Below are 25,699 nucleotides of genomic sequence, written 5' to 3' on the forward strand. Positions count from 1 at the left end.
ATGGATGTCACTTCCGCAAACTGTCTCAGTTCACCTTCTCCTTCAGCAGCTACTGAGACCCATGTGAGGCTCCACACAGCTGCCTTCAACCTTTGATGTTTCCCTACAATGTGACAGGACCCGTCGGTAAACAGGGCATATTGCTTCTCATTATCCAGTAGTTTGTTATATGGTGGGGCCTTTTCAGTGTGCGTCAACTACTCCTCTGGCAATATTCCAAAATCTTTGCCTTCTGGCCAACTTGTGATCACTTCCAGTATTCCTGGATGGCTGGGGCTCCCTATTTGAGCCTGTTGTGTGATCAGTGCAACCCACTTACTCTACGTGGCATCAGTTGCATGGTATGTAGAGGGGACCCTCCCTTTGAACATCCAGCCCAGCACCGGCAGTCGGGGTGCCAGGAGGAGCTGTGCTTCAGTCCCAATCACTTCTGAAGCAGCTCGAACCCCTTCATATGCTGCCAGTATCTCTTTTTCAGTTGGAGTATAGAGGGCCTTGCATCCTCTGTATCCCTGACTCCAAAACCCCAGGGGTCGACCCCGAGTCTCCCCTGGTGCTCTCTGCCAGAGACTCCAGGTAGGGCCATTCTTCCCGGCTGCAGTGTAGAGCACATTTTTAACATCTTGTCCTGCCCGGACTGGCCTGAGGGCTACTGCATGAACAATCTCCCATTTAATTTGTTCAAAGGCTTGTTGCTTACAGCCCCATTTAAAATTGTTCTTCTGGGTCACTTAATAGAGAGGGCTTACAGTCTGACTGTAATTGTCAGTTGTGACCATCCCAGTTCGTGGGGTTTTAGGGCCTGCTTTAAAAGTCTGTTTGTGCGTTCCACAATCCCATTTGCTTGGGGATAGTATGGAGTATGGAAAACCCACTGGATTCCTTCATCCTGAGTCCACTCCTGAACCACCCCGGCAGTAAAGTGACTACCACTGTCTGATTGGATCGATTTGGGCTTAGGCAAGCAGCTAAACCAACGTTTTAACCCCTTCACCGTATTTTCTGCAGTTGCTTGAGATACAGCTTCTGCTTGGGTTAGGCACGACACTATTTCCACCCCCACCAATACAGAGCGTTTTCCCTCAGAGAGCCGGAAAGGACCAATATAATCCACCTGTCAGGCTTCCCATAGTCCCTTGTTGTCCCTTAGGTGTAGGGGTTGGTCCTTAAGAGGGTTGTGCTCTCCCAGCCGAGTACGACATAGACTACACGCTGAAATAATGGTATTGCACAATTCCCTGGTTACGGACCATCCCCTGCTTATTGCCTCTTTAAACAAATCTTTGCTTCCTGAATGACCCCGCTTTACATGCAGCCATTCCAGTAAGTGTTCCCATTTCTCCTCCTCACCTTCTGTAGCAGTTCTCATCAAACGGGTCATTGAATCCACCTGGTTGTTTAGCAGGTGGGCAGGGTGATTTCCTGACTGGTGTGCAGTGACCCATCCTACTAAAAAGGACTTCTGTTTTGCAATGTTTAAGATTTCCTCCCACTTCTCGCGCTGCCACACCGGTACCCGATTTACTTCCCAGTGGATTTGTTCCCAAAATGTGAGCCATTGGGAACACCCCTTGAACACGGCATAGGAGTCTGTGTAAATAAATCCTGGTTCTGTAGTCTCAGCTTCTTTAACAATCATGCTCCATACTGCTGTTAACTCTCCCACCTGAGCACTTCCCTCACCCTCTGTTATGATTCGGTCCCCCGAGTCAACATGCAGTGCTACCGCTCGGTATTTCCATACCTTTCCCTCTCTTCTAGAAGATGCGTCGGTGAACCATACATTCTTTAGGTGGGTTTCAAATGGGGGAGCAGGTTTTATGTATGAGGGAGGGGGTTCAGGGTGGTCGGACGGTGGATCTTGTATTTTGAGCACTTTGGGTGCCCCCTCCTCTATCTGATGCGTGTGGCAGTAATGATCTAATTGTGCATACCACTTCCTCACTGTGTCTCGCTGCGCAACCCCCACAGGAGTGGGGGTTCCAGCCAGTACTGGTTTCAGGACCTTAAAGGGTCCTCGTAGAATGATTGGTTGCTGCCGTATGATTTTTTCAGCTTCCTGCAAAGCTAGGCTAACCACGAAAAGACTCTTCTCCCAGATCGAGTAACGCTTTTCTGCATCTTTGTAACTGCGCGAATGAAACCCTATAGGGCGGGTGGTACCCTCCGGCCCACGTTGCCACATATGTATGGATAGTCCATGAATTGCAAAACCCCACTCAATTTGGAATGGATCTGTTGGGTGTATCGGCCCTAAAGCCTGATATACTCCAGCCTCAAAGATTAACAGCTTTAAGGCTTCTTCATGGACAGGAGTCCAGTCCCAAATAGCCCTTTTGTGTGTCAAATCATATCAGGGGCAAGCTATGATGGAAAAATCAGGGATATGTTTCCTCCAACATACCAGCAAGCCTAGGGCATGTTGCAGCTCCTTCTTATTTTCAGGGCTCTTTACTTCTTCCAGGGTAGTTAAAGTTTCCCGGGGAATACACACTGTTCCTCCCTGCCACCAAATACCCAGAAACTTTACCTAGGAGGGTGGGAGTTGCACCTTTTCGGCTGGAATTTGGTGCCCCAAATTTTCTAGGTGGGTGATTATCTCTGTCTGGGTCTGTCCCACTGCGGCAGCATCAGAGCCAACAATCAGTATCACAGAATCATCTAGGTTGGAAAAGACCTTGAAGATCATCCAGTCCAACCATTAACCTAACACTGACAGTTCCCAACTACACCATATCCCTAAGTGCTATGTCGACCCTACTCTTAAACACCTCCAGGGATGGGGACTCCACCACCTCCCTGGGCAGCCCATTCCAACACCTAACAACCCGTTCTGTAAAGAAATGCTTCCTAATATCTAGTCTAAACCTTCCCTGGTGCAACTTGAGGCCATTCCCTCTTGTCCTATTGCGTATTACTTGGTTGAAGAGACTCATCCCCATCTCTCTGCAACCTCCTTTCAGGTAGTTGTAGAGGGCGATGAGGTCTCCCCTCAGCCTCCTCTTCTCCAGACTAAACAACCCCAGTTCCCTCAGCCGCTCCTCGTACGACATGTGCTCCAGACCCTTCACCAGCTTCGTTGCCCTTCTCTGGACACGCTCGAGTAATTCAATGTCCTTTTTGTAGTGAGGGGCCCAAAACTGAACACACTAATCAAGGTGCGGCCTCACCAGTGCCGAGTACAGGGGCAAGATCCCTTCCCTGTCCCTGCTGGCCACGCTATTTCTGATACAAGCCAGGATGCCATTGGCCTTCATGGCCACCTGGGCACACTGCTGGCTCATGTTCAGACGGCTGTCAATCAACACCCCCAGGTCCCTCTCTGACTGGCAGCTCTCCAGCCACTCCTCCCCAAGCCTGTAGCGCTGCTGGGGGTTGTTGTGGCCCAAGTGCAGCACCCGCCATTTGGCCTTATTGAAACTCCTCCAGTTGGCCTTAGCCCATCGCTCCAGCCTGTCCAGGTCTCTCTGCAGAGCCTCCCTACCCTCGAGCAGATCAACACTCCCACCCAGCTTGGTGTCATCTGCAAACTTACCGAGGGTGCACTCAATCCCCTCATCTAGATCATCAATAAAGATGTTAAACAGGAGTGGCCCCAAAACCAAGCCCTGGGGGACACCACTCGTGACCGGCCGCCAACCAGATTTAACTCCGTTCACCACCACTCTTTGGGCCCGGCCAGCCAGCCAGTTTTTTACCCAGCAAAGCGTGTGCCCATCCAAGCCACGAGCAGGCAGTTTTGCCAGGAGAATGCTGTGGGAAACGGTGTCAAAGGCCTTACTGAAGTCAAGGTAGACAACATCCACAGCCTCTCCCTCATCCAATAAGCAGGTCGCCCTGTCGTAGAAGGAGATCAGGTTTGTCAAGCCGGACCTGCTTTTCATAAACCCATGCTGACTGGGCCTGATCCCCTGGTTGTCCATTATATGACTTTTAATGGCACTCGAGATGACCTGCTCCATGACCTTCCCTGGCACTGAGGTCAGACTGACAGGTCTATAGTTTCCTGGATCGTTCTTTCTGCCTCTCCTGTAGATGGGTGTCACATTTGCCACCCTCCAGTCCAATGGGACCTCCCCAGTTAGCCATGACTTCAGGTAAATCATGGAAAGCAGCTTGGCGAGCACATCTGCCAACTCCCTCAGCACCCTTGGGTGTAACCCATTCGGTCCCACAGACTTGTGTGCATCCAAGCGGTGTAGCAGGTCTCTGACCACTTCTTCTTTAATTGTGCTGACCTCATTCTGCTTCCCCTCCCCATCTCCCAGCTCATGAGGCTGGGTGTCCAGGGAACAGCCAGTTCCACTGCTAAAGACTGAGGCAAAGTAGGCGTTGAGCACCTCAGCCTTTTCCTCAGCCTTAGTTACCATGTTTCCCTCTGCATCCAGTAAAGAAATGAGATTTTCCCTAATCCTCCTCCTTTTACTGTTAACGAATTTATAGAAACATTTTTTATTATCCTAACAGCTGTAGCCAAGTTGAGCTCTAGCTGTGCTTTGGCTCTCCTAATGTTCTCCCTGCATAACTTCACTACGACTTTATAGTCTTCATGAGAGGCCTGGCCCCTCTTCCAAAGGCGATAGATTCTCCTTTTGTTCTTGAGATCCAGCCAAAGGTCCCTGTTTAGCCAGGCCGGTCTCCTTCCCCGCCTGCTTGTTTTTCTGCACACAGGAACAGCCTGCTCCTGTGCCTTTGAGACTTTCCTCTTGAAGTATGTCCAGCCAGTACATTGTTGATATACTGCTATACCCTGACCCCATCCCTAGGAGGGATTTGAGCAAGCTCCTGCCCTAGTGCATAATGAGCGATGGCCAGCGAATGACAATATCCCTGGGGGAGACGTGTAAAAGTAAATTGCACGCCTTCCCATGTAAAGGCAAAGCGATCTCTGTCTGCCTCCTGTATGGGGACCATAAAGAACATATCTTTCACATCAATAGTTGCTAAGATCTGGTGGGCTTGTTCCTGTATGGTTGCAGTCAGTTCAGCTATGTTAGGCACTGCAGCTGTTAGAGGACCTGTATTGGCATTTAATCGCCGATAGTCAATTGTCAGTCGCCACTTTCCGTTAGGTTTACGGACTGGCCACACTGGGGAATTATAGGGTGAGTGAGTTGGAACGATTATCCCTTGCTCCCGCAGCTCTGCTATTACCGGAGTGATCCCCTCCCTGGCACCTAACGGTAAGGCGTAAGGTTTCACATTAACAGTTTTAGAAGGAGGAAGTGCAGGCGCTTGCTGTAAAAGTCTTATAGAGGCAGTTGGGGACCCAAGTTTCCATTCCCTTCCTTTTGAATCCACCCAGGCTTGTCCCTTCAATAGGTCAAGTCCCAGGATATTCGTGGGGAAATTTCCCAGGATCATAACAGCCTCTGTTGCAGTTTCATTCCCAGGTAACCAGCATTTCACCCGAGCAGTCGGCTGTGGCTTAGAGTCCCCGAAAACATCTGTAACCCAGATCTGCTTTTTGTCAGCAATTATGCCATTCCGCTTGGCAACCTCAGTTTGGAGTGCTGAGATCTGAGCACCCGTATCTACTAGAAATGTAACTGGAGTTTTAAGGGCGCTGAGCGGAAAGGTAATCAACAAGTCTCCTTTAGTATTCTCTATGAGCCGCCTTAAGTGGACCCACCCGCCATCCCCCGGCTCACTTACTGGGGATGGCGCATCCAGTTTCCCGACTCTAAATCAATCAAGTCCTCTTCAGGGGCAGTTGGTGTTTGAGAAGCAATTACCACCATCTCATTAGTTTTCAGTTCTGTCCCTCCCTTCGCCCGAAAGGTCTGCTCGGTTGGGGGGGGCGGGGGGGGCAGCTTCCTTTTGCCTTTCCAGCCTTGAATGAGCTTTTCTAAAACTGTAGCAGGCATACCGTCCATTAACTCTCAGGGAATCCCCTGTCCAATTCCCTCAGTCCACAAGAGGTTTCTCTTTGCTCTTAAAACTTGCAGAGGGGAAGGAGGTGGATTTTCCTGCTGTTCCACTCTGCTGTACCGAGGGTTTAGGTTTACCTGTTCCCCTGGTAAGGCCCATTCTCTGGCCATAATTTATTAAGTCCTGAGCTATCTCTCCCCAGGTCATGGCTTCTCCCCCTGCCCATCTCCCCCCTCGTGGGGCTAATGCATTCCGCAAACGATCTTGTAGTTGTACTGCATGTGATTTCAAAGAGTCCGGCAAGCCCCGAATCAGGGGAGTCATTTGATCGGGGTTAGCAATTAATAGCATCGGGGAAGGCTGCTGCGGAACCAAACGCCTGTCATGCATTAACTGGAGACAAGCAGCCTTCTGCAGACTTTCGGTCAAATGATTTATGGTTGGGGTCTCAATACATACTGGATCCCCCCTTTCCAAGGGGTCCAGACCCCCAGCCCAATAAGCAGCTCGTTGAGTTAACGACCACAGCTCTGTCTGGTCGTCAGTAACTAAGAAAACCCCTGGCCCCCAGTACCCCTGGGCCTCATCTTCTGATAACAAGATTCGGTCGCCACCAGTCAAAGATACCCTCCACACGTATTCAGTCTCAGTTTCCTGAGCTCGTCTGGTATATTTGTCCTGAATTTTCACAAGCTCAGTCGCTGGATATGGTGTAGTTCGAATGGTGACCTGCGGAGCTCTTCCACCGTGACCATCGGTGGTCTCTGTTTTAATTCATGGTCTTAAATTTGCCCCCTCATTTTCAGGGTAAAAAATTTCTTGGCTTATCTCTAACTCCTTTGTTGGATACAAGGGTCTGGCTGCTGCTTTTGCCAGACTCGTAACTCCCTGTTCACTATCCGGAACAGAGCCGAGATCTGTCCGGTTGCAGGTTTCTTGTTCATTCCCCTCTTTTTCGGACCGTGAGATTTTTGCTCGGTCCAAGGCATCTAACAGAGCCGTGTGAAATCGCTGAGAGGTGTTACGCTCATCAGCTAATTGGCTTTTCAGAACTTCAGTTTGCTCTTGCAAGAATTTAGCTTTTTGTTCAGTAATATTACGTTCCTCAACCAATTGATCCTTGAGAGTTTTTACCAGATCTTGCAAGGATTTGATCATCTCCCCTTCTACTTCTCTGTTCAAGTGTTTCTCTTTTTGGGCTGCAGTCAGTGCTGCCCCTAATACAGCGCACACTACAGCTTTTCCTTTGCCTGTTCGCAACCCTTGCACCTTCGCAAGGACAGTGATACATCTTGCCACTGCTTCTGGATTATGCCAATTACTATGGGCCCAGACCATTACTGGAGGAGTAGGACAAGCCTTATACTCCTTCAGTTTCTCAAAAATAGGGGAGTAGTCAAGCACTGACGTTTCCTGGCCAGTCATGGCTTGCCACTGCTCGAAAGTCTCTTGGCTTAGAGCTGAGAGGTCACTTCTCGGTTCTCCCGAGTTTAGCGGATAGAGAATCAGTATCTCTTATAGCTTTCTGACACTGAAGGGGATCCTGCCAACTACGCCAATTTTAATGTCACATCCCGCTCAGACAAGGGAGACAAGTGACTTAGATTTGTAAATCCCCAATGGAGTGGACAACGGTGAGAGAAATCTCAAAGTCCAGACATTTATTAACTTCCCACAATGTACTAATTGGATACACGATAATTGGCTAAGTATATACCGAGTTGTGGCAAGCAATACAGTATGCCTTGTATTGCTTAATGGTAGTGAAGGAAAAGGGGAAAAAGGAAAGGAGGGAGATGGAGGGAATAGGAGAATAGAGATCACCGGTCTGGGTTCCTGCATTGATCCCACCAGCGAGGGTTCAAGGAGGCATCTGTCTTCTTCACTTCATTTCACTCTCCAAACCCCACCCCTCCTTGCCCCCCCTTGATTTATACCCACTTTCCTTGGGTCCGTCCCCTAGGTCGACCCACATCCCTACGTATCCCATGTACGGGGAGGGGTGAGGTGTTTCATGGGATGATGTAATTAGCGTGATCACGTTAGCCCTCGTTAGCATATTGAGGGGTGTTAACTTTAATATGCATTTTGTGGATAATGAAGCAAAGGTCATTCACCGGACAGATGGCCCTTGAAATTTGGCCAGGTGCACCAGAGCAGAGCCGTCCTGTCTCCACAGGGCTCCCTCCTCCAGCTGCATCCTGTGTTATTGGGGCAGCCTTATCAGCTTCGACCTCCACACCATCCACCCTGTGACTATGGTTTCATTACTTGCAAGTGTTTGAGACATTCCTTAGCCTGGAGGGCCTCCACTCCTCCCACTATCCTTTATCTCTTTCTCAGACTGTTTTTCTCAGTCTTTGTTTCTCGCAGGCCTGTTTCTGTCAGGACCTGTTTTTGCAAGTCGTCTCTCACAGGAAGGAGGGTTGCGGTCAGTTCATCACATGTTGTCTCTGCCGCTCCTTCCTCCTCACACTCTTCCCCTGCTCCAACGTGGGATCCCTTCCACAGGAGAGAGTCCTTCACAAACTTCTTCAACGTGGGTAATTCCCATGGGCTGCAGTTCTTCACAAGCTGCTCCAGTGTGGGTCCTTTCCATGGGGTGCAGTCCTTCACGAATGGACAGCTCCAGTGTGAGTCCCCCATGGGGCCACAGGTCCTGCCAGAACACTTGCTCCTGCATGGGCTCCTTTCCACAGGGTCACAGTTCCTGCCAGGAGCCTGCTCCAGCACAGGCTCTCCACGGGCTGCGGCTTCCTTCAGAGCACATCCACCTGCTCTGGCATGGGGTCCTCCATGGGCTACAGGTGGATATCTGCTCCACCATGGACCTCCATGGGCTACAGGGGGTGTCATGCTTTAAACCCAGCCAGCAGCCAAACACCACACAGCCACTTGCTCACCCTCCCTCACCCGGGGGATGGGGGAATGAATTGGAGGGGTAAAGGTAGGGAGACTCATAGGTTGAGATAAAAAACAGTTTAATAATTGAAGTAGAATAAAACAATAACAGTAATAGAAAGTACAAACAGGTAATGCACAATGGGATTGCTCACCACCCGCCAACTGATACCCAGCCTGTGTCCGGCCAGTGATCCCAAAATACCAAGATCCCACAATTGCAATCCCAGAAGTGAGAGAGAACCCCCTCCTTCCTGGCTGACCCTCCTTTATATACTGAGCATGACGTTACATGATATGGAATATTCCATTGGCTAACTTGGGTCCGGTGCTCCGGCTCTGCTCCCTCCCAGCTTCTTGTACACCTGCTCATGGGCAGGACATGGGGAGTTGGAGAGTCCTTGATCTCTTAGCAACAACTGAAAACATCAGTGTATTATCAACATTCCTCTCATACCAAATCCCATACTGAATCCAAAACACAGCACTAGCTACTAAGAAGAAAAATTAACTCTATCCCAGCCAAAACCAAGACAGTATCCACCCGTTATACCATACCATTTACGTTATGCTCAAGTTCCATGTTTCCCAATACATTCTAATTAATCACCATCCCTTTTCCTGTCTTTTGATTGTATACACACAGATATCATTCCCTTAGTCTATGGGCCATCCCTCCAAAATGTATAGTGAGTTCATTTAGTCTATAACTTCGGGTTCCATCTGTCATGACAGTCTTTTAAGGCAGGAGGGATGATGTGGAGTTGGCTCTGTTGGTGGAGTGGGTGACCTTGGTCACAGGAGGGGAATGGTGTGTAATCTCTGCTACATTTGGAGCTAATAGGTGATATATTGCAGAAGATTGGTGCGGGAGTTAAACACATGCAAACCATCACACAGTGATTAAGCAATGCCTACTTTAATATGGTGGACAAGCCTTTTATCATGAAGGTGAGAATCACGAGATACAATCACATGGTACAATTCTTTCTGATTTGACAGGTAGCTTTGCACATGCTCCTTAGGCTCTCTTCTGGTTGGATGAAAACTGCCACATCGACATTGTACAAACTTCTTCTCGGCCCAGGCCATCACCCTGAAGCTGTTTACCTTCCTGGGTTCTTCCTCATTCTTCCAGGGTCAGTCCCTCGTCACATCCTCGCTCATACACAGGATTGCTCACACGTCCATTTTCTTGCAGGGACTCCTTCTGAGTCCCCACATATCCCTCTTTTTGTTTTTGAGCAATCCAAACTCCTTGTAAGCTTTTTTGTAGCGATTGTCTAACACAAGAAATTAAACATGGCAAAATAATAGCAAGCACAATAATCACAATAATTACAATGATTACTCCTTTTCACAATTCTTTGCTCGTAATAAGTTGACCTTGCCAAAAGGTTGTGGTGTTGGTGCCTGCCTGGGTAATTTGAGCAATGGCATTGGCCTGTGAAAATTTCATTTGTCCCAACTATCGTCTGACACAAACCCAATGAATTCTTGTGGGTCAAAGTGAGGGAATCTCAATAAGCATGTTCTGAATGGGTCCGACGGAGTAGCCATCGAAAGGCAGAAGGATTCTTGACCTGTCTCTTTAGCTATAGTTACCCATATGTCTGGTCAGGGAAACACTACTTTTGCTGGATGAGCATTAATCACTGTCAGAACCATCACAAGGCTTAGAATCACAAACTTGATCTCTTTTCCAAGATCGCACCCAGCAAGATGGATCCCATCTAGTGCCGGTATCGGTAATAACGCAGGCATAGCCTCGACCCGTCATTGTTAGTTCCACAGGTCCTTTCCACTCTCCCATAGCAACATCTTTGTACTGCGCAAAAGCACCATCTCCACACCGGCTTATACCGGATTTCAGACCCATACTATGTATTACTACTGGTGGTTCCTCCCTATCACCTGTGAGCCGTAAGTAACTTAACACATACACCGCTTTTGCAAGTGGTTCTGCAGCAGCCAAGACCTCTCCCCCTTTTTGTTTTTGCAAAAGCGCTTTTAAAGTTTTGATGCGCTCTCTCCACTATGGTTTGCCCCGTAGGGGAATGTGGTATACCTGGGATGTGACGTGTACCCCAGAGTTGACAAACAACAAAAAAAAAAAGAAGACCCAAATTTTTGAGAGGTATAGGCTGGTCCATTATAAGTTTCACGGGTCAGTTGAACTAATCTTCCATATTTTCTGGCGCATTCCACTCTACCGCGATGGTAACTTCTCACAGCTTAGTGCTTTTTCACAGTTCACTGTTGCAGCTGTCCGCTGTTTTTGCCTGTTACCTTGGCACAACTCAGCAGTTTCTTATCTATCTTCCAAGGCCTGTTCTTCTTAGCTATTGCTCAGAGGCTGTGTAAAGCTGCATCTGCAAGACTTATTTCGAGACTTCATCAATTAAGGGTTAGGCAAACTTCAAAACACAGCATACTTAAAAAGGTTTCACAGAATGGTAGAAACAATACAGCAGTTACAGTTACCAGAGTAAGGTAATTGCAGTACCCACAACTACGGGATATGATGAAATACTACAAAAATAAACACTAAGGAAAATACGGAATAGCACACTTACTTAATGGGGTACTAACATTCAGATCCGCAATTGCTGGGGAACCCTGGATGCAGCGAGAATTTAGAGTGCCCTTCCTCGCAAACCGGAAACCCTACGCGATGCGTCCATCCGTAGGTGAGGCATCCAACATCGCTGCAAGCAGGTCCAGCCTCTAAATCAACAGGCCAAAATAACTGGCAATTTTCTTTGAGCGGAAACATCTGATTTCATCCTCCTGTTGGGTTCCACCCAGAGCCTGGCCACCACTCAAGGGGGAAAACCAAGGGAGTTTCTAATAAGGTTAAACACTTGAGTTCTTAATTCTTAATATTGCTAAACAAAGAAAGCTGAATACATACATTCTTATAGCATTCCATCCTTCATTTTGCTTAATTGATCAATTGAAGAAATCACAAACTGTTGGTATAGGAGCGTCCACAGCACCTGCGGCTGGTTCCTGAGTGTCTACAGCTGCAGCTGGGCTGCGTCTCACCCCCGCAGAACAATCATACAAAGAGGCCTCTTACACTTATCACTCACACAACATAAAATCACAAACACTACAGAGATCAAAACACCATTAAGAATATATAAAGTCATTGCTAGTTGATTATGTGGTGCGTCCAGAAAATTCCCCCTTGTTTTATAGCGTTCACCATGGTGCAACCACTTCATGCACTGCACCGGCATAGGCTGCAATATTAGACTGTTGCATTCCTCGGTTGGTTAACTCAATCATATCAGCTACAGATGCTCCATGTGGGAGGGTCGCTAGCAGGTGCTGGGTAGATGGGTTAGCGTTTTCAAAGGCCATTAACTTGAACATCTTTTCTTTCATCTCTAAGGTCATGTCAGATTGTTGTTCTAGGGAGTGATAAAGACGGTCTACATATTTTGAAAAAGGTTCATTTAGTCCCTGTTTTACTGTTACAAACTTGTCCTGTTTCTTGCCTTCTGTGTCAGGTACAGACAGTAGGGCCTGACTGTGATAGCCGTAACACTTCATTAGAGAGATTGACCTGTAGATCTACTGCGGTGAAGGGCCCTGTACCCAATAGCATTTGTGCTTGGACAAGATGAAGGGGATCACCCTGTGGGCGCGGACGAACCTGTTCTTCATTAGCTAACTTCGACCATGCGCTTTCAAATAACATTTTCTGAGATGGAGTTAAAATAACTGCCGCTATTTGATCAATATCTTTTGGAATTAACAACGATGACGAGAAGATATAGTGAATGATTTGTTTGGTCAATTGGTGATGAAGACCATTTTGGATTACTGAAGCCCTAGCTTTTTCAAGCAATTTCCAATCTAAGGGATCCCACTCATTGGCGCCAGTAACAGTATTAAAGGAAACTGGAAATGCTTGTACGGTTTCTGGGATAAAAGACCCTTCTAGTATAGCATCTTTAAGAACTCCTTTCCATCGGCGTGTAGCTGCAGAGGCACTCTGCGCCTGTGAAGAAAAAAGATGCGAAGCTGCAGGGTGAGATGATGAGGGCACAGTAGCAGGCACAGGAACTGCATACTCGAGCGATGGATCAGGAGGAGCAGATGGCTGTGGTCCCGTATTTGACGAAAAGGTATATGATTTCTGCTCCCTCTTCTCTGCCTGTGATACAGTCAAGTTGTCAAGCTTGTCTACAATGTGCAGGAGTAAAGTTTTAATGTCTGCAGAGCCGGCTTGTGAGGCGGGGCTCTCTTCTCCCGAGGGGTTGTTCTGTGAGGGTGGGAGGGGCGGGCACAAATCCTCTGTACCCCCGCCCTCGCCTGGGTCCCGCCCACTACTGGCGTCTTTGGTCTCTTTCGGTTTCTCCTCAGTCCCTTTCCGGTTGGCATCAGACACCCTTCCGGTGCTTCCCGCCCCTGATGACGCAGTTTTGAATTTAGATCCCGCCGCTCGCCGCGGCCCCGGCGGCACAATCGTTAAATCAAACGGATTTTTCGGCTCACCCAGCGCGGCGGGCGCTGCAAGCGGCGTCGAGTCCCCCCCTCCCTCATCGCCCCGGGGCGAGGGGGCTGAGGGGGGGGAAGGGGCCGGTCCGTCCTTCCGGCCATGGTCGGGGCAGGGCGGTAGCGGCGGCAGCGGCGCCGTGGCTGATATATCAAGATTAGGGGCCGGTCCGAGAGCTGCAGCGGCAGACGCCGCAGCCACACGCTCACTACTCATCTCCTGTAGTGTCTCTCGGATTAATTTCCATAGCGTGGTGTAACCGCTCACTTCTCTTGCCGACTTTCCTCCATCACTGACCGAGTCCCATAGCTGTTTCCCTATGGCTTCCCAGGTAGCGGCTTCAAATACACACCCTGCACTGGGGATAAGTCCCTTCTCTCAGCTCCACTTTAACAAGCCTTCTAACGCGGACTTGTCATATTTTATCCCTCTCACAGAGAGGATCAGTTGGAGGAGTTTTACTACTGCTTGCTCGTCTCTAGTAAGCCTCCACCCCCATTCCTCCCTGCGGCTGCCTTTCGCAGATCATTAGCCACCTCCCGCGGCTCCCTATACTCAGCCGCCTCTCGCGGCTCCTTAAGGGTACAGCGCGCTGATTCTCACCTTCAGACACCGGGGCAGCGTCTGGCTGAATTTCGACCGGCTTTCCCACGATAATACTTCACCAAGTCCCCTTTGGACTTGTGCTAATTTGATTTAGGTCCCTGTTCGGGCGCCAGATGCAGAAGATTGATGCGGGAGTTAAACGCATGCAAACCATCACACAGTGATTAAGCAATGCAATGCCTCTTTAATATGGTGGACAAGCCTTTTATCCTGAAGGTGAGAATCACGAGATACAATCACATGGTACAATTCTTTCTGATTTGACAGGTAGCTTTGCACATGCTCCTTAGGCTCTCTTCTGGTTGGATGAAAACTGCCACATCGACATTGTACAAACTTCTTCTCGGCCCAGGCCATCACCCTGAAGCTGTTTACCTTCCTGGGTTCTTCCTCATTCTTCCAGGGTCAGTCCCTCGTCACATCCTCGCTCATACACAGGATTGCTCACACGTCCATTTTCTTGCAGGGACTCCTTCTGAGTCCCCACAATATATCTGGTACCATTCATGCTCACAGTCTGTGGACCGAAGATGTTGATCTCAAGGAAGTTGCTGGGCACCAATTACTGAAATCAGTCCTGACTCCATCAAAGTTCATTTTTTATATTAATGTGATGCCATTAGTATAATATGTATCAACCGTAGTGATGATGATATGCAATAACTGGGTTATTTGGCAGTTAACATCATACAGTTCAATTCATTGGCTATTTTCAACTAAAATCAAATCCCCTTGAGGCACACATCGGACTTCCCTGTCCTTCTGCATTACCCACCTGTTGCTGTTAGCTCTGCCTCTTTGAACCTGCCTCTCCACGTGTCAGTGGCGCTCAGGTCGCAGAGACTAATACTGCAACACCGCAATTAGCCTGCCTCATTAAACCTGCCAATCCACATGTCAGTGGCGCTCAGATCGCAGACTAATGCTGCAGGAGGTTAAGACCTTCACGGGGACATCAGCACAGACACCAATATGATGGATACAAAATGTCCGTTTATTAAACTGTGTATCTTACCTATATACGTTCACCAAGTACCTCCTTCGTGGGTGTGCCCTTAACATTACAAGCCTATCCATCACCTTACCTCGTAACAAGGGGGGCTACAGCTATTCCTTCCGTACATCGCGAGATCTTCCGAACGCCACTCCCTACACCCACCAAGTGTACCCAGGTCCTTGGGCAAAAGTAATCCCACACATGGGTTTACCTTTACCCGAGGCAGGAATAACCCAGACTGTCTTCCCCAGCATATTTTTGATGCACGCTACAGGGACTTTATGCCCATCTACTGTATGTAGAAGGTTTGACTGAGCAGGGCCAGCCTGGTTAGCAGATCCTCTACTATTAACTAACCAGGTGGCTTTTCTTAAATGCGTGCCGCAATGTTTGAAAGTTCCACCCCCCATTGCTCTCAGTGTAGTTTTTAGCAACCCATTGTACCACTCAATTTTCCCAGAGGCTGGTGCATGATAGGGGATGTGATATATCCACTCAATGCCATGTTCTTTGGCCCAAGTGTCTATTTTAACCATCGTCCTCCATACCAAAGAGGTTTTAACCACTTGGCTTCCTTGATCGCAGCACATGTTTCACATTCATGGATAACTTGTGCGATAGTGTCCATGGTTAAGTCCACCCCTCGATCACGAGCCCATCACTATGTTACATCCCTTCCCTGATGGCCTGAGGAGTCATGGGCCCAGTGAGCCATAAATTGTTCACCCTTATGTTGCCAGTCCAGATCCACTTGAGCCACCTGAATCTTAGCAGCCTGATCTGCCTGTTGGTTTGTTCTGATGTTCTTCAGTGGCCCAGCTCTTGGGTACATGAGATTGTGATGTACTTACACAACCAGATTCTCTACCTGAGCAGCAATATCTTGCCATAATTTAGCAGCCCAGATGGGTTTGCCTCTGGTCTGCTAGTTGCTCCGTTTCCACTGCTGTAACCACCCCCACAGGATATTTGCCACCATCCATGAGTCAGTGTGGAGACAGAGCACTGGCCAGCTTTCTCGCTCAGCAATATCTAAGGCCAGCTGGATGGCCTTCACCTCTGCGAACTGACTTGATTCACCTCCTTCAGCAGCTTATGTGACCCGTCATGTGGGGCTCCACACAGCCACCTTCCACCTTTGATGTTTCCCTACAATGCAACAGGACCCGTCAGTAAACGGGGCATATTGCGTCTCACTATCCGGTACTTTATTATATGGTGGGGCCTCTTCAGCACGTGTCAACTCTTCCTCTGGCGCCAATCCGGAATCTTTGTCTTCTGGCCAATTTGTGATCACTTCCAGTATTCCTGAGCAGCTGGGGCTCCCTATTCAAGCCCATTGTGTGATCAGTGCGACCCATTTACTCCACGTGGCATCAGTTGCATGGTGTGTAGAGGGGACACTCCCTTTGAACAACCAGCCCAGCACCGACAGTCGGGGTGCCAGGAGGAGCTGTGCTTCAGTCCTGATCACCTCTGAAGCAGCTCGGACCCCTTCACATACTGCCAGTATCTCCTTTTCGGTTGGAGTATAGCGGTCTTCTGATCCTCTGTATCCCCGACTCCAAAACCCCAGGGGTTGACCCCGAGTCTCCCCTGGTGCTCTCTGCCAGAGACTCCAGGTAGGGCCATTCTTCCCAGCTGCAGTGTAGAGCACATTTTTAACATCTTGTCCTGTCTGAACTGGCCCGAGGGCTACGGCATGAACTATTTCCTGTTTAATTTGTTCAAAGGCTTGTTGTTGCTCCAGGCCCCATATAAAATCATTCTTTTTCCAGGTCACTTAATAGAGAGGGCTGACCATCTGACTGTAATTTGGAATGTGCAGTCTCCAGAAACCCACAACACCCAAGAAAGCTTGTGTTTCCTTTTTGCTAGTCAGTGGGGACATTGAATCTGATGATGTCCATCTTGCCATTTTACTCCTAAAAACTGGATCTCTTGTGCAGGTCCCTTGACCTTGCCACTCTTTATGGCAAAACCGGCTCTCAGAAGGATTTGGATTATTTTGTCCCCTTTCTCAAAAACTTCTTTGTGGCAACTGAGGCACAGACTCCTGAAGAAATCCAGAGAGAAAGAGAGAGTTTATTGTTACAACGGTACATACTTATGCTCTCGGATGCTGTCGGTAAAGCTCTTACTTCATAGTTAACAAATCAGCAATTAGACAGCTATCAACCTTTTCCCCTATCAGCATAAGACCACTCTAACACGCGCTGTGCAGGCCAATCACCCTCTCGTTCACGCGCTATTCTCGCGGTAGTAACGTCTCACACTTCAGTACTTTGCCACAGTTCAGTGTTGCAGCTGGTCGTTTTTCCCTGCCACCTTGGCATAGCTCAGCAGCCTCTTATCTTTCTTCCAAGGCCTGTTTTTCATCAAAGCCTAGCTCTTTCTCAGAGGCTGTGCAAGGCTGACAGGCCAATGCCTCCCACACTTCTTCTGCTGTATTACCCCATACAATGATGTCATCAATGTACTGTAAGTGTTCCGGGGCTTCCCCCTGTTCCAGTGCAGTCTGGATCAGTCCATGGCAAATGGTGGGGCTGTGTTTCCACCCCTGGGGCAGTGGATTCCAGGAGTATTGGACACCCCTCCGGGTAAAAGCAAACTGTGGCCTGCACTCTGCTGCCAGAGGGATGGAGAAAAATGCGTTAGAAATATCAATCGTGGCGTACCACTTGGCTGCCTTCGACTCTAGCTCATACTGAAGCTCTAGCATGTCTGGCACGGCAGCACTCAGCGGTGGCATGACTTCATTCAGGCCACGATAGTCCACTGTCAATCTCCACTCTCCATTAGACTTTCGCACTGGCCATATGGGGTTATTAAAGGGGGAGCGTGTCTTGCTGATGACTCCTTGGCTCTCTAGGTAGATAGGTAGGTAGGTTTTCCATCCCATTTCTTCGTGTCTTCTCCATAGTCACGCAGGCGATGCCACAGCTTCACCCGTGGCGACCCAGACGGAGCTGCCACGCAAACATGCAGCGATCCAGGTCCCGGGCTGCAGGGAGTGCCTGAGCCTGTCAGTCCTGTCGGAAGGCACCAGTGATAACACCTGTGTGCGCTGCGATCAACTGGATGACCTGCTCAGCCTGGTTGCGGAACTCAAAGAAGAGGTCAAGAGATTAAGAAGTATTAGGGAGTGTGAAAGGGAAATTGATTGGTGGAGTAACACCCTAGCACCCCTAAAGCAACAGGAGCAAATGGAGGCTCCAAACGAGGTAGGTAATCCCTCATCCTCTTGCTACCAGGCAGAAGGAGGGGACCTAAGAGATGGGGGAGGCTGGAAACAGGCTCCCGCTCAGGGAGGCAGGAAAATCCTCTCCCGACCTCCCTCACCCTCCATGGTGTCCCTTCACAATAGATTCGGGGCCCTGGAACTTTTGAGTGAAGAAGAGAAGGAGGAAGGAAATGAGACAAACAAGGAGGAAGACCAAGGTCCACCAAGGCCGGGTCATTCTAGACCAGGTATTAAAACCAGTTCTAAAAAGAACCCCAGAAGAGTCATTGTAGTGGGTGACTCCATTCTGAGGGGTGTCGAAGGCCCCATATGCAGACCAGACCCGCTTCATAGGGAAGTCTGCTGCCTCCCTGGGGCCCGCGTCAAGGACCTCAAGGCAAAACTCCCCGCTCTAGTGAGACCCAAGGACTACTACCCTCTCCTGGTTTTTCAGGTAGGTAGTGACGACATTACCAGAAGTCCTAAAGCAATGAAGAGACATTTCAGGTCCTTGGGGAAAGTGATTAAGGGGTCGGGGGCACAAATTGTGTTCTCCTCCATCCCTTCAGTTGGGTGGGATGGATGAAGAAGAATACCGGAGAACTCAGCAGATGAACTTGTGGATCCAAGACTGGTGTTACCATCAGGGCTTTGGATTTTTCAATCATGGGTTGGTATACAGGGCACCAGACCTTTTGGCATTAGATGGAATGCACCCGTCCCAGAGGGGGAAGAGGATCTTGGGGCAGGAGTTAGCTGGGCTCATTGACAGAGCTTTAAACTAGATTTGAAGGGGGAAGGGGGCAAAACATCAGCCCATCTGAAGTGCATGTATACCAATGCACACAGCATGGGTAACAAACAGGAGGAGCTTGAAGCCATGATGAAACAGGAAAATTATGATGTTGTGGCTATTACAGAAACATGGTGGGATGTCTCCCATGACTGGAGTGCGCCTGTTGATGGCTACAAGCTCTTTAGGAGGGACAGACAAGGAAGGAGAGGTGGTGGGGTGGCGCTGTATGTTAGGGACTGTTATGATTGCTTTGAGCACAAGTGTAGCGAAGACAGGGTAGAGTGTCTTTGCGTTAGAATCAGGGAGAAGGCCAACAGGGCAGATGTTGTAGTAGGAGTCTACTATAGGCCACCCACCCAGGACAGAGAGGTGGATGAAATATTCTATAGGCATTTAGGAGAAATCTCACGATCGCTTGCCCTTGTTCTTGTGGGAGACTTCAACTTCCCAGACATGTGCTGGAAATACAACACAGCAGAGAGGGACCAGTCCCGGAGATTCCTGGAATGTGTGGGAGACAACTTCCTGACGCAGCTGGTGAGAGAACCAACCAGAGAAGGTGCCCTGCTGGATCTCCTCTTTGTGAACAGAGAAGGACTGGTGGATGATGTGGCGGTCGGAGGACGACTAGGGCACAGCGATCATGAAATAATAGAGTTCTCTATTCTTAGAGAGGCCAGGAGAGGGCTAAGCAGAACTGAGATCCTGGACTTCCAAAGGGCTGACTTTGTCTTGTTTAGGCACCTGCTTGAAAGGATCCCTTGGGAGATGATCCTGAAGGGTATAGGGGTCCAGGAAGGCTGGGCACTCTTTAAGAAGGAAGTCTTAATGGCTCAGGAGCAGGTAGTCCCCAGGTCCTGTAAGAGAAGCCGGCGACAGAGAAGACCCACCCTGGCTGAACAGGGAGCTTTGGCTGGAACTCAGGGAGAAAAGGAAACTTTAAAGCCTTTGGAAGAAGGGGCTAGCCACTCACAGAGATTACAAAGAGGCTGTGAGGCTATGCAGGGCAGAAATCAGGAGGTCTAAAGCCCAGCTGGAAATTACCCTGGCTTCAGCAGTCAAGGATAACAAGAAATGTTTCTATAAGTATGTCAGTAGCAAAAGAAAGACCAGGGAGAGTATCCATCCCCTGCTAGATGCAGGAGGAAACATGGTAACAAGTGATGAGGGGAAGGCTGAGGTGCTTAATGCCTTCTTTGCCTCAGTCTTTAATAACAAGACTAGTTGTATTGAGGGAATCCAGCCTGCTCAGCCAGAAGACAGAGACTGGGAGAACGACCCCCCTGCAATCCAGGAGGAGACAGTCAGTGACCTACTGCATCACATAGACACACACAAGTCTATGGGACCAGATGGGATACACCCGAGGGTGCTGAAGGAGCTGGCTGGGGTGCTTGCCAAGCTGCTTTCCATCATTTACCAGCAGTCCTGGCTGACCGGGGAGGTCCTGACAGATGGGAAATTGGCCAATGTGACGCCCATCTATAAGAAGGGTCAGAAGGATGATCCAGGAAATTACAGGCCTGTCAGCTTGACGTCGATGCCCGGGAAGCTGATGGAGCAGCTCATCCTGAGTACCATCACACAACACATGCGGGACAACCAGATGATCAGGCCCAGTCAGCATGGGTTTATGAAAGGCAGGTCCTGCTTGACAAACCTGATCTCCTTCTACGACAGGGCGACCTGCTTATTGGATGAGGGAAAGGCTGTGGATGTAGTTTACCTTGACTTCAGTAAGGCCTTTGACACCGTTTCCCACAGCATTCTCCTGGCAAAACTGCCTGCTCGAGGCTTGGATGATCGCGCGCTTTGCTGGGTAAAAAACTGGCTGGCTGGCCGGGCCCAAAGAGTTGTGGTGAACGGAGTTAAATCCGGTTGGCTGCCGGTCACGAGTGGTGTCCCCCAGGGCTCGGTTTTGGGGCCACTCCTGTTTAACATCTTTATTGATGAACTAGACGAGGGGATTGAGTGCACCCTCAGTAAGTTTGCAGATGACACCAAGCTGGGTGGGAGTGTTGATCTGCTCGAGGGTAGGGAGGCTCTGCAGAGAGACCTGGACAGGCTGGAGCGATGGGCTGAGGCCAACTGGAGGAGTTTCAATAAGGCCAAATGGCGGGTGCTGCACTTGGGCCACAACAACCCCCAGCAGCGCTACAGGCTTGGGGAGGAGTGGCTGGAGAGCTGCCAGTCAGAGAGGGACCTGGGGGTGTTGATTGACAGCCGTCTGAACATGAGCCAGCAGTGTGCCCAGGTGGCCATGAAGGCCAATGGCATCCTGGCTTGTATCAGAAATAGCGTGGCCAGCAGGGACAGGGAAGTGATCTTGCCCCTGTACTCGGCACTGGTGAGGCCGCACCTTGATTAGTGTGTTCAGTTTTGGGCCCCTCACTACAAAAAGGACACTCGAGCGTGTCCAGAGAAGGGCAACGAAGCTGGTGAAGGGTCTGGAGCACATGTCGTACGAGGAGCGGCTGAGGGAACTGGGGTTGTTTAGTCTGGAGAAGAGGAGGCTGAGGGGAGACCTCATCGCCCTCTACAACTACCTGAAAGGAGGTTGCAGAGAGCTGGGGATGAGTCTCTTTAACCAAGTAATAAGTGATAGGACAAGAGGGAATGGCCTCAAGTTGCACCAGGGAAGGTTTAGACTAGATATTAGGAAGTATTTCTTTCCAGAAGGGGTTGTTAGGCGTTGGAATGGGCTGCCCAGGGAGGTGGTGGAGTCCCCATCCCTGGAGGTGTTCAAGAGGCGGGTTGACGTGGCGCTTGGGGATATGGTGTAGTTGGGATCTGTCAGTGCTAGGTTAACGGTTGGACTAGATGATCTTCAAGGTCCTTTCCGACCTAGATGATTCTGTGATTCTGTGATTCCATGGTGTGTACCGGTTCTCTCGAGTAGAGAAACAAGTGCTCCTAATAGCCGAGGTCCTAGTCCGTGCAGGTGGGGACTAGGACATGTCCTCTTTAAATTGCTGGAATTCTTGAGATAATTTCTCCACAGCCACGATGAGGGAGGAAGAGAGACTTTCTTCATATTGTCGTAGTTGGCGAGCCAGTTTATCCACTGTTGGTCCCTCTTCGTCTCTCCAGTCCATTACTGCTAATGCATTGGCATATGATGAGGGTGTGCTCCGTACAAATTTCCTCGACATGGGCCGGGTGCATTGGACTTCATCTGGATCTGTGGGTAGCCGTGCATCATCTGGGTCATAGTAAACCATCTCCTGCACAGCTAGCTCCCTCAAGTATTGAATGCCTCTCTCCATAGTGGTCCACTTACTGGGATGACATACAAAGTCTTCCTTGAAGGGATACCTCTCCCTCACACTTGACAGAAGTCGCCTCCAGAGACTGAGATTCTGTGTCTTCTTTCCAATGGCTTTGTCAATGCCCCCTTCCCTAGACAGGGATCCCAGCTGCCTGGCCTCCCTACCCTCTAATTCCACGCTACTGGCCCCGCTATCCCAGCATCGGAGCAGTCAGGTAACGAGGTGCACACCTGTATGGCGGCTGTAATCTTTCCTTATGTCTCGCAACTCGCTCAGGGATAAGGATCGGGTGACTATTACTGGCTCTGCCTCTTCCTCCTGTTCTCGTGATGGGCCTGGTTCATCGTCACCCTGCAGGCCATGAGGGGATTTTCTTGTGTATTTCTTCTTCTGTATGGGAGCAACTGACACTGTCATGGGTTGGTTCTCTGGTTCAGCTGCAGTGCCTGTGGTCGGGGTTGCAGTGGCTGCAGTCTCTGTTGTGGACTTTGAGTGGTTGCACTGTCTGTTACTTTGTTACCAGATCCAGAGCCCTTCTCTTCCTCTTGAGGGTGCTGAACAGTGTTTAATAGCACTCGGTAAGTGTGGGCCAGGCCCCAGCATGTTGCAGTGAGCTGTGCCTCTCTGGAATTATTCAGGTGACAACATAATTTTTCCAAATATTTTACTAATTCTTCAGGATTCTGCACTTGTGCAGGAGTGAAGTTCCAATACACCGGAGGTGCCCACTGTTCTAGGTACTTGCCCATGCTACTCCACACCCCCAGCCACTCATAAATCTCCACCCTTGGGGTAGGTTTCCAGGTGGTACTCTTAAATAGTTGCTTAACCCTGAACAAAACCTGAACCACATGCAGGAACACACTAGCTCCTAGCAGTAAGATGACCATGTTAATATCAACATTCCAAAGGTATCTGAAATTCCTGAATTCCTCAAACACAACTGTAAATAGCCCCAGGGCCAATGACACCCCCCCATCATAGATAAGCATCACATAGTACTGCAAAAACAATATTTTAACCCAACTCTCATGGACTGTGAGCAATAGCATGGGAAATACATAATGCAAATTAGGTGATAAAATCTTAAGGAGCCAAGAAATCAACATTGTTACCCGTTCTGCCATTATCTCAAACTTCATGCCCCACATTGGTGAAACAAAGAGCTTCACTCAACAGAATTGAGTATAACTGTTAAGCAGGTATTCTTTTTCACAGCGCTGGGCAGCACTGGGGATCGCTCCACCACAAGTGCCACACTTACTAATAAAACACTCTAATATACACAAAAAGCATACATATGCATCAGATTTCTTAGAAAAGGCAGTCTTATGCTAATGGGTTCTCAGAATTCATTTACATAGTCTGAGCATGCGTAGTAAAAATAGTGAGGGTCTTCTCCCCTCCTTAGGGGTCCCCACAGCCTTTCTCACACCGTCCGTTAGTGAACTTTAGGTTTCTCCTGTCCATATGTGGGCATGGAGTTACCTCATCCATCCTTCAGCTCCTGTTTGTTCCAAGGAGGTTAGTTCAGACCAGCTTCCAGTCACTTATCTTGACTTTGGTGTCTTCTTAGGCACTTGTTTTCTTTAGGTTCCTGCTATTAGGGATGTACTCAGGGAGTTTTTCAGACTGTCCAAGGTCTGTCCTATCTTTAGTAGGCAAGGAGTTACAGGTTTCAAAACATCTTACAAGTGGGTAATGAGTACAGAGGGTAGTTAGGAAAAAAGTATAAATGAAATTATATACATTAAAATATAGGAAAAATACAGGAAAAATACAAGCTAGTAAAACACAAGTGATGTCTGACATTAAAACTAAATGTCTTATTTTACAGGTCCCTGTACATTAGCAATTTCAAGTATACTCGTAGCAGATTCCCTTCATTGGGCGCCAAAAACTGTTGTGGTTTGAACTGAGCCAGTAGCAAATCGCGCCACGTGGCCAGTTGTTTACTTCCCCCCCCCTTCCAGTGAAATAGGGGAGGGACAAAAAAAAAAAAGTTGTAGGTTAAATAACAAAAATTTACTAGCAAAAACAACAGTAATGATAGTAGTCCAAAATGGGTAAAATGCCGTAGTGGCTCACCAAACGGTGACCGGTACAGAGCCCGTCTCCAGCAGCGATCTCAACCCACCAGAGAAGCCCGCCCAGTCGATTGGGAAACCCAAAACAAACAACAACACGTGAGAGAGCACTGCCCTGAGCTTTGACATCACATGACATGGAATGGTCCAACGATCGATCAGGACCCAGCCCTTCAGCTGTGCTCCCTCTCAGCCCACGGAAAGTTAACTCTATCCTGGCCAAAACCAGGACATACGCTTACAGTGTGTTGCTGCAGAGCATCTTCTTTTTGGATTATTCTAGAGTTATCTCAAAGGTCTATTTTATTTCTGAGGAGGATTGCAGACATGGATGAAACTGTACTTCCTGGATGTATCTGCATTAGGCCAAATGCTGTAAGTCCAAAATAAATCCATTGTAGCCTGTAAGCTTCTTGGATAGATGTAACATCTTCATGTGACATCTTTCACAAAGCCTAGGACAATATAAAACATAAGCAATAATGACAATACAATTAATTACCATTAATCATGATAACACAGTTTATTCACACATCATAAAAGACTAGTGTCATAGACAGATTAAAGCTTATCCTGGAGAATGCTGCTTGCTACTTACTGTATTTGCCTGTCACACCTGTTCTGTTCTTCTACTTCATAAAATATTAATGTGCTTTCCAAAACAGGATTCTCTCTGGATTCTCTCTGCACATTAGCACAAGGAAATGTCAAATAGTCTAATTCAAGCACTTTTGGAAAACAGACAAAAAATTGAGACTGTAAAAGTATAAGCAGAGAGGTGAAATTATATTGCAGCAGAGAAAGAGAGAAATAGAGACACTGAAACAGGGTGATAGACAGCTAGACAGCTATTATATATCTATATTGAAACACACTTATTCACAATAAGAAACATACATCTACCCACAGAGTCACACAAAACATTATACTAATTTTAATTTATAGGAATCACAACACTGGCACAGACTGTCATTCTCACTTTTTTATGCTGTACAAACACTTCTCCAAAGAGGACAATCTGTTTCTGGAGAATAAGACAGAGCGTCCCTCAGGCATGGTATGAAGCCCTGTTACTAGCAAGGTCATATCCAGCCCTCCAGCAGATGAGATGGATAGTGCAGGGCTGCCATGGAAGGCAGCAGGATTAGAAAGAGCAATGAAAACCTCAAAAAGTAACAAATGTAACTTCTCTGGATACAAATATTTAATGCCTGAGAAATCTTACAATGGACCTTTTCAGAGGTAGAAGCATGTGATGGATCCATTTAGGGAACTCATTTTTAAACAGACATAAACCTCCTATTTTCAGCCTCTCAGCATTAAGGTGGCAGTTACTAAAATCATTATATATTTGGGTATTGAAGTGCTAAGGCTTGGACCATAGGCCCAAGCCAGAGTTGACCTATAGATGAATCCTGTATATTTTATAACTGATAACC

General features: G+C 48.5%; 2 protein-coding genes across 5 annotated transcripts in view; one reads left to right on the forward strand and one right to left on the reverse strand.

Moving 5' to 3' along the window:
• Positions 1-25,699, forward strand: part of LOC141917661 (transmembrane protein 161B-like) — a 106,210-nt gene that overhangs the window by 17,752 nt on the left and 62,759 nt on the right. The gene's annotated exons all lie outside the window — the stretch shown is intronic.
• Positions 9,676-13,498, reverse strand: LOC141917663 (uncharacterized). The gene is made up of 2 exons (XM_074811037.1): positions 11,687-13,498; positions 9,676-11,152 (listed from the first exon to the last, which is right to left on the reverse strand). Exon 1 carries the CDS (start codon positions 13,496-13,498, stop codon positions 12,287-12,289), a length of 1,212 nt encoding a protein of 403 aa, XP_074667138.1. The 3' UTR covers positions 9,676-11,152; positions 11,687-12,286.

This window comes from Strix aluco, chromosome W (assembly GCF_031877795.1).
Source record: "Strix aluco isolate bStrAlu1 chromosome W, bStrAlu1.hap1, whole genome shotgun sequence".
NCBI lineage: Eukaryota > Metazoa > Chordata > Aves > Strigiformes > Strigidae > Strix > Strix aluco.

What these genes read in the sequence shown, in the direction of transcription:
- LOC141917663 (XM_074811037.1), bottom strand. Translation starts at nt 13,498, where the DNA reads ATGAGTAGTGAGCGTGTGGCTGCGGCGTCTGCCGCTGCAGCTCTCGGA.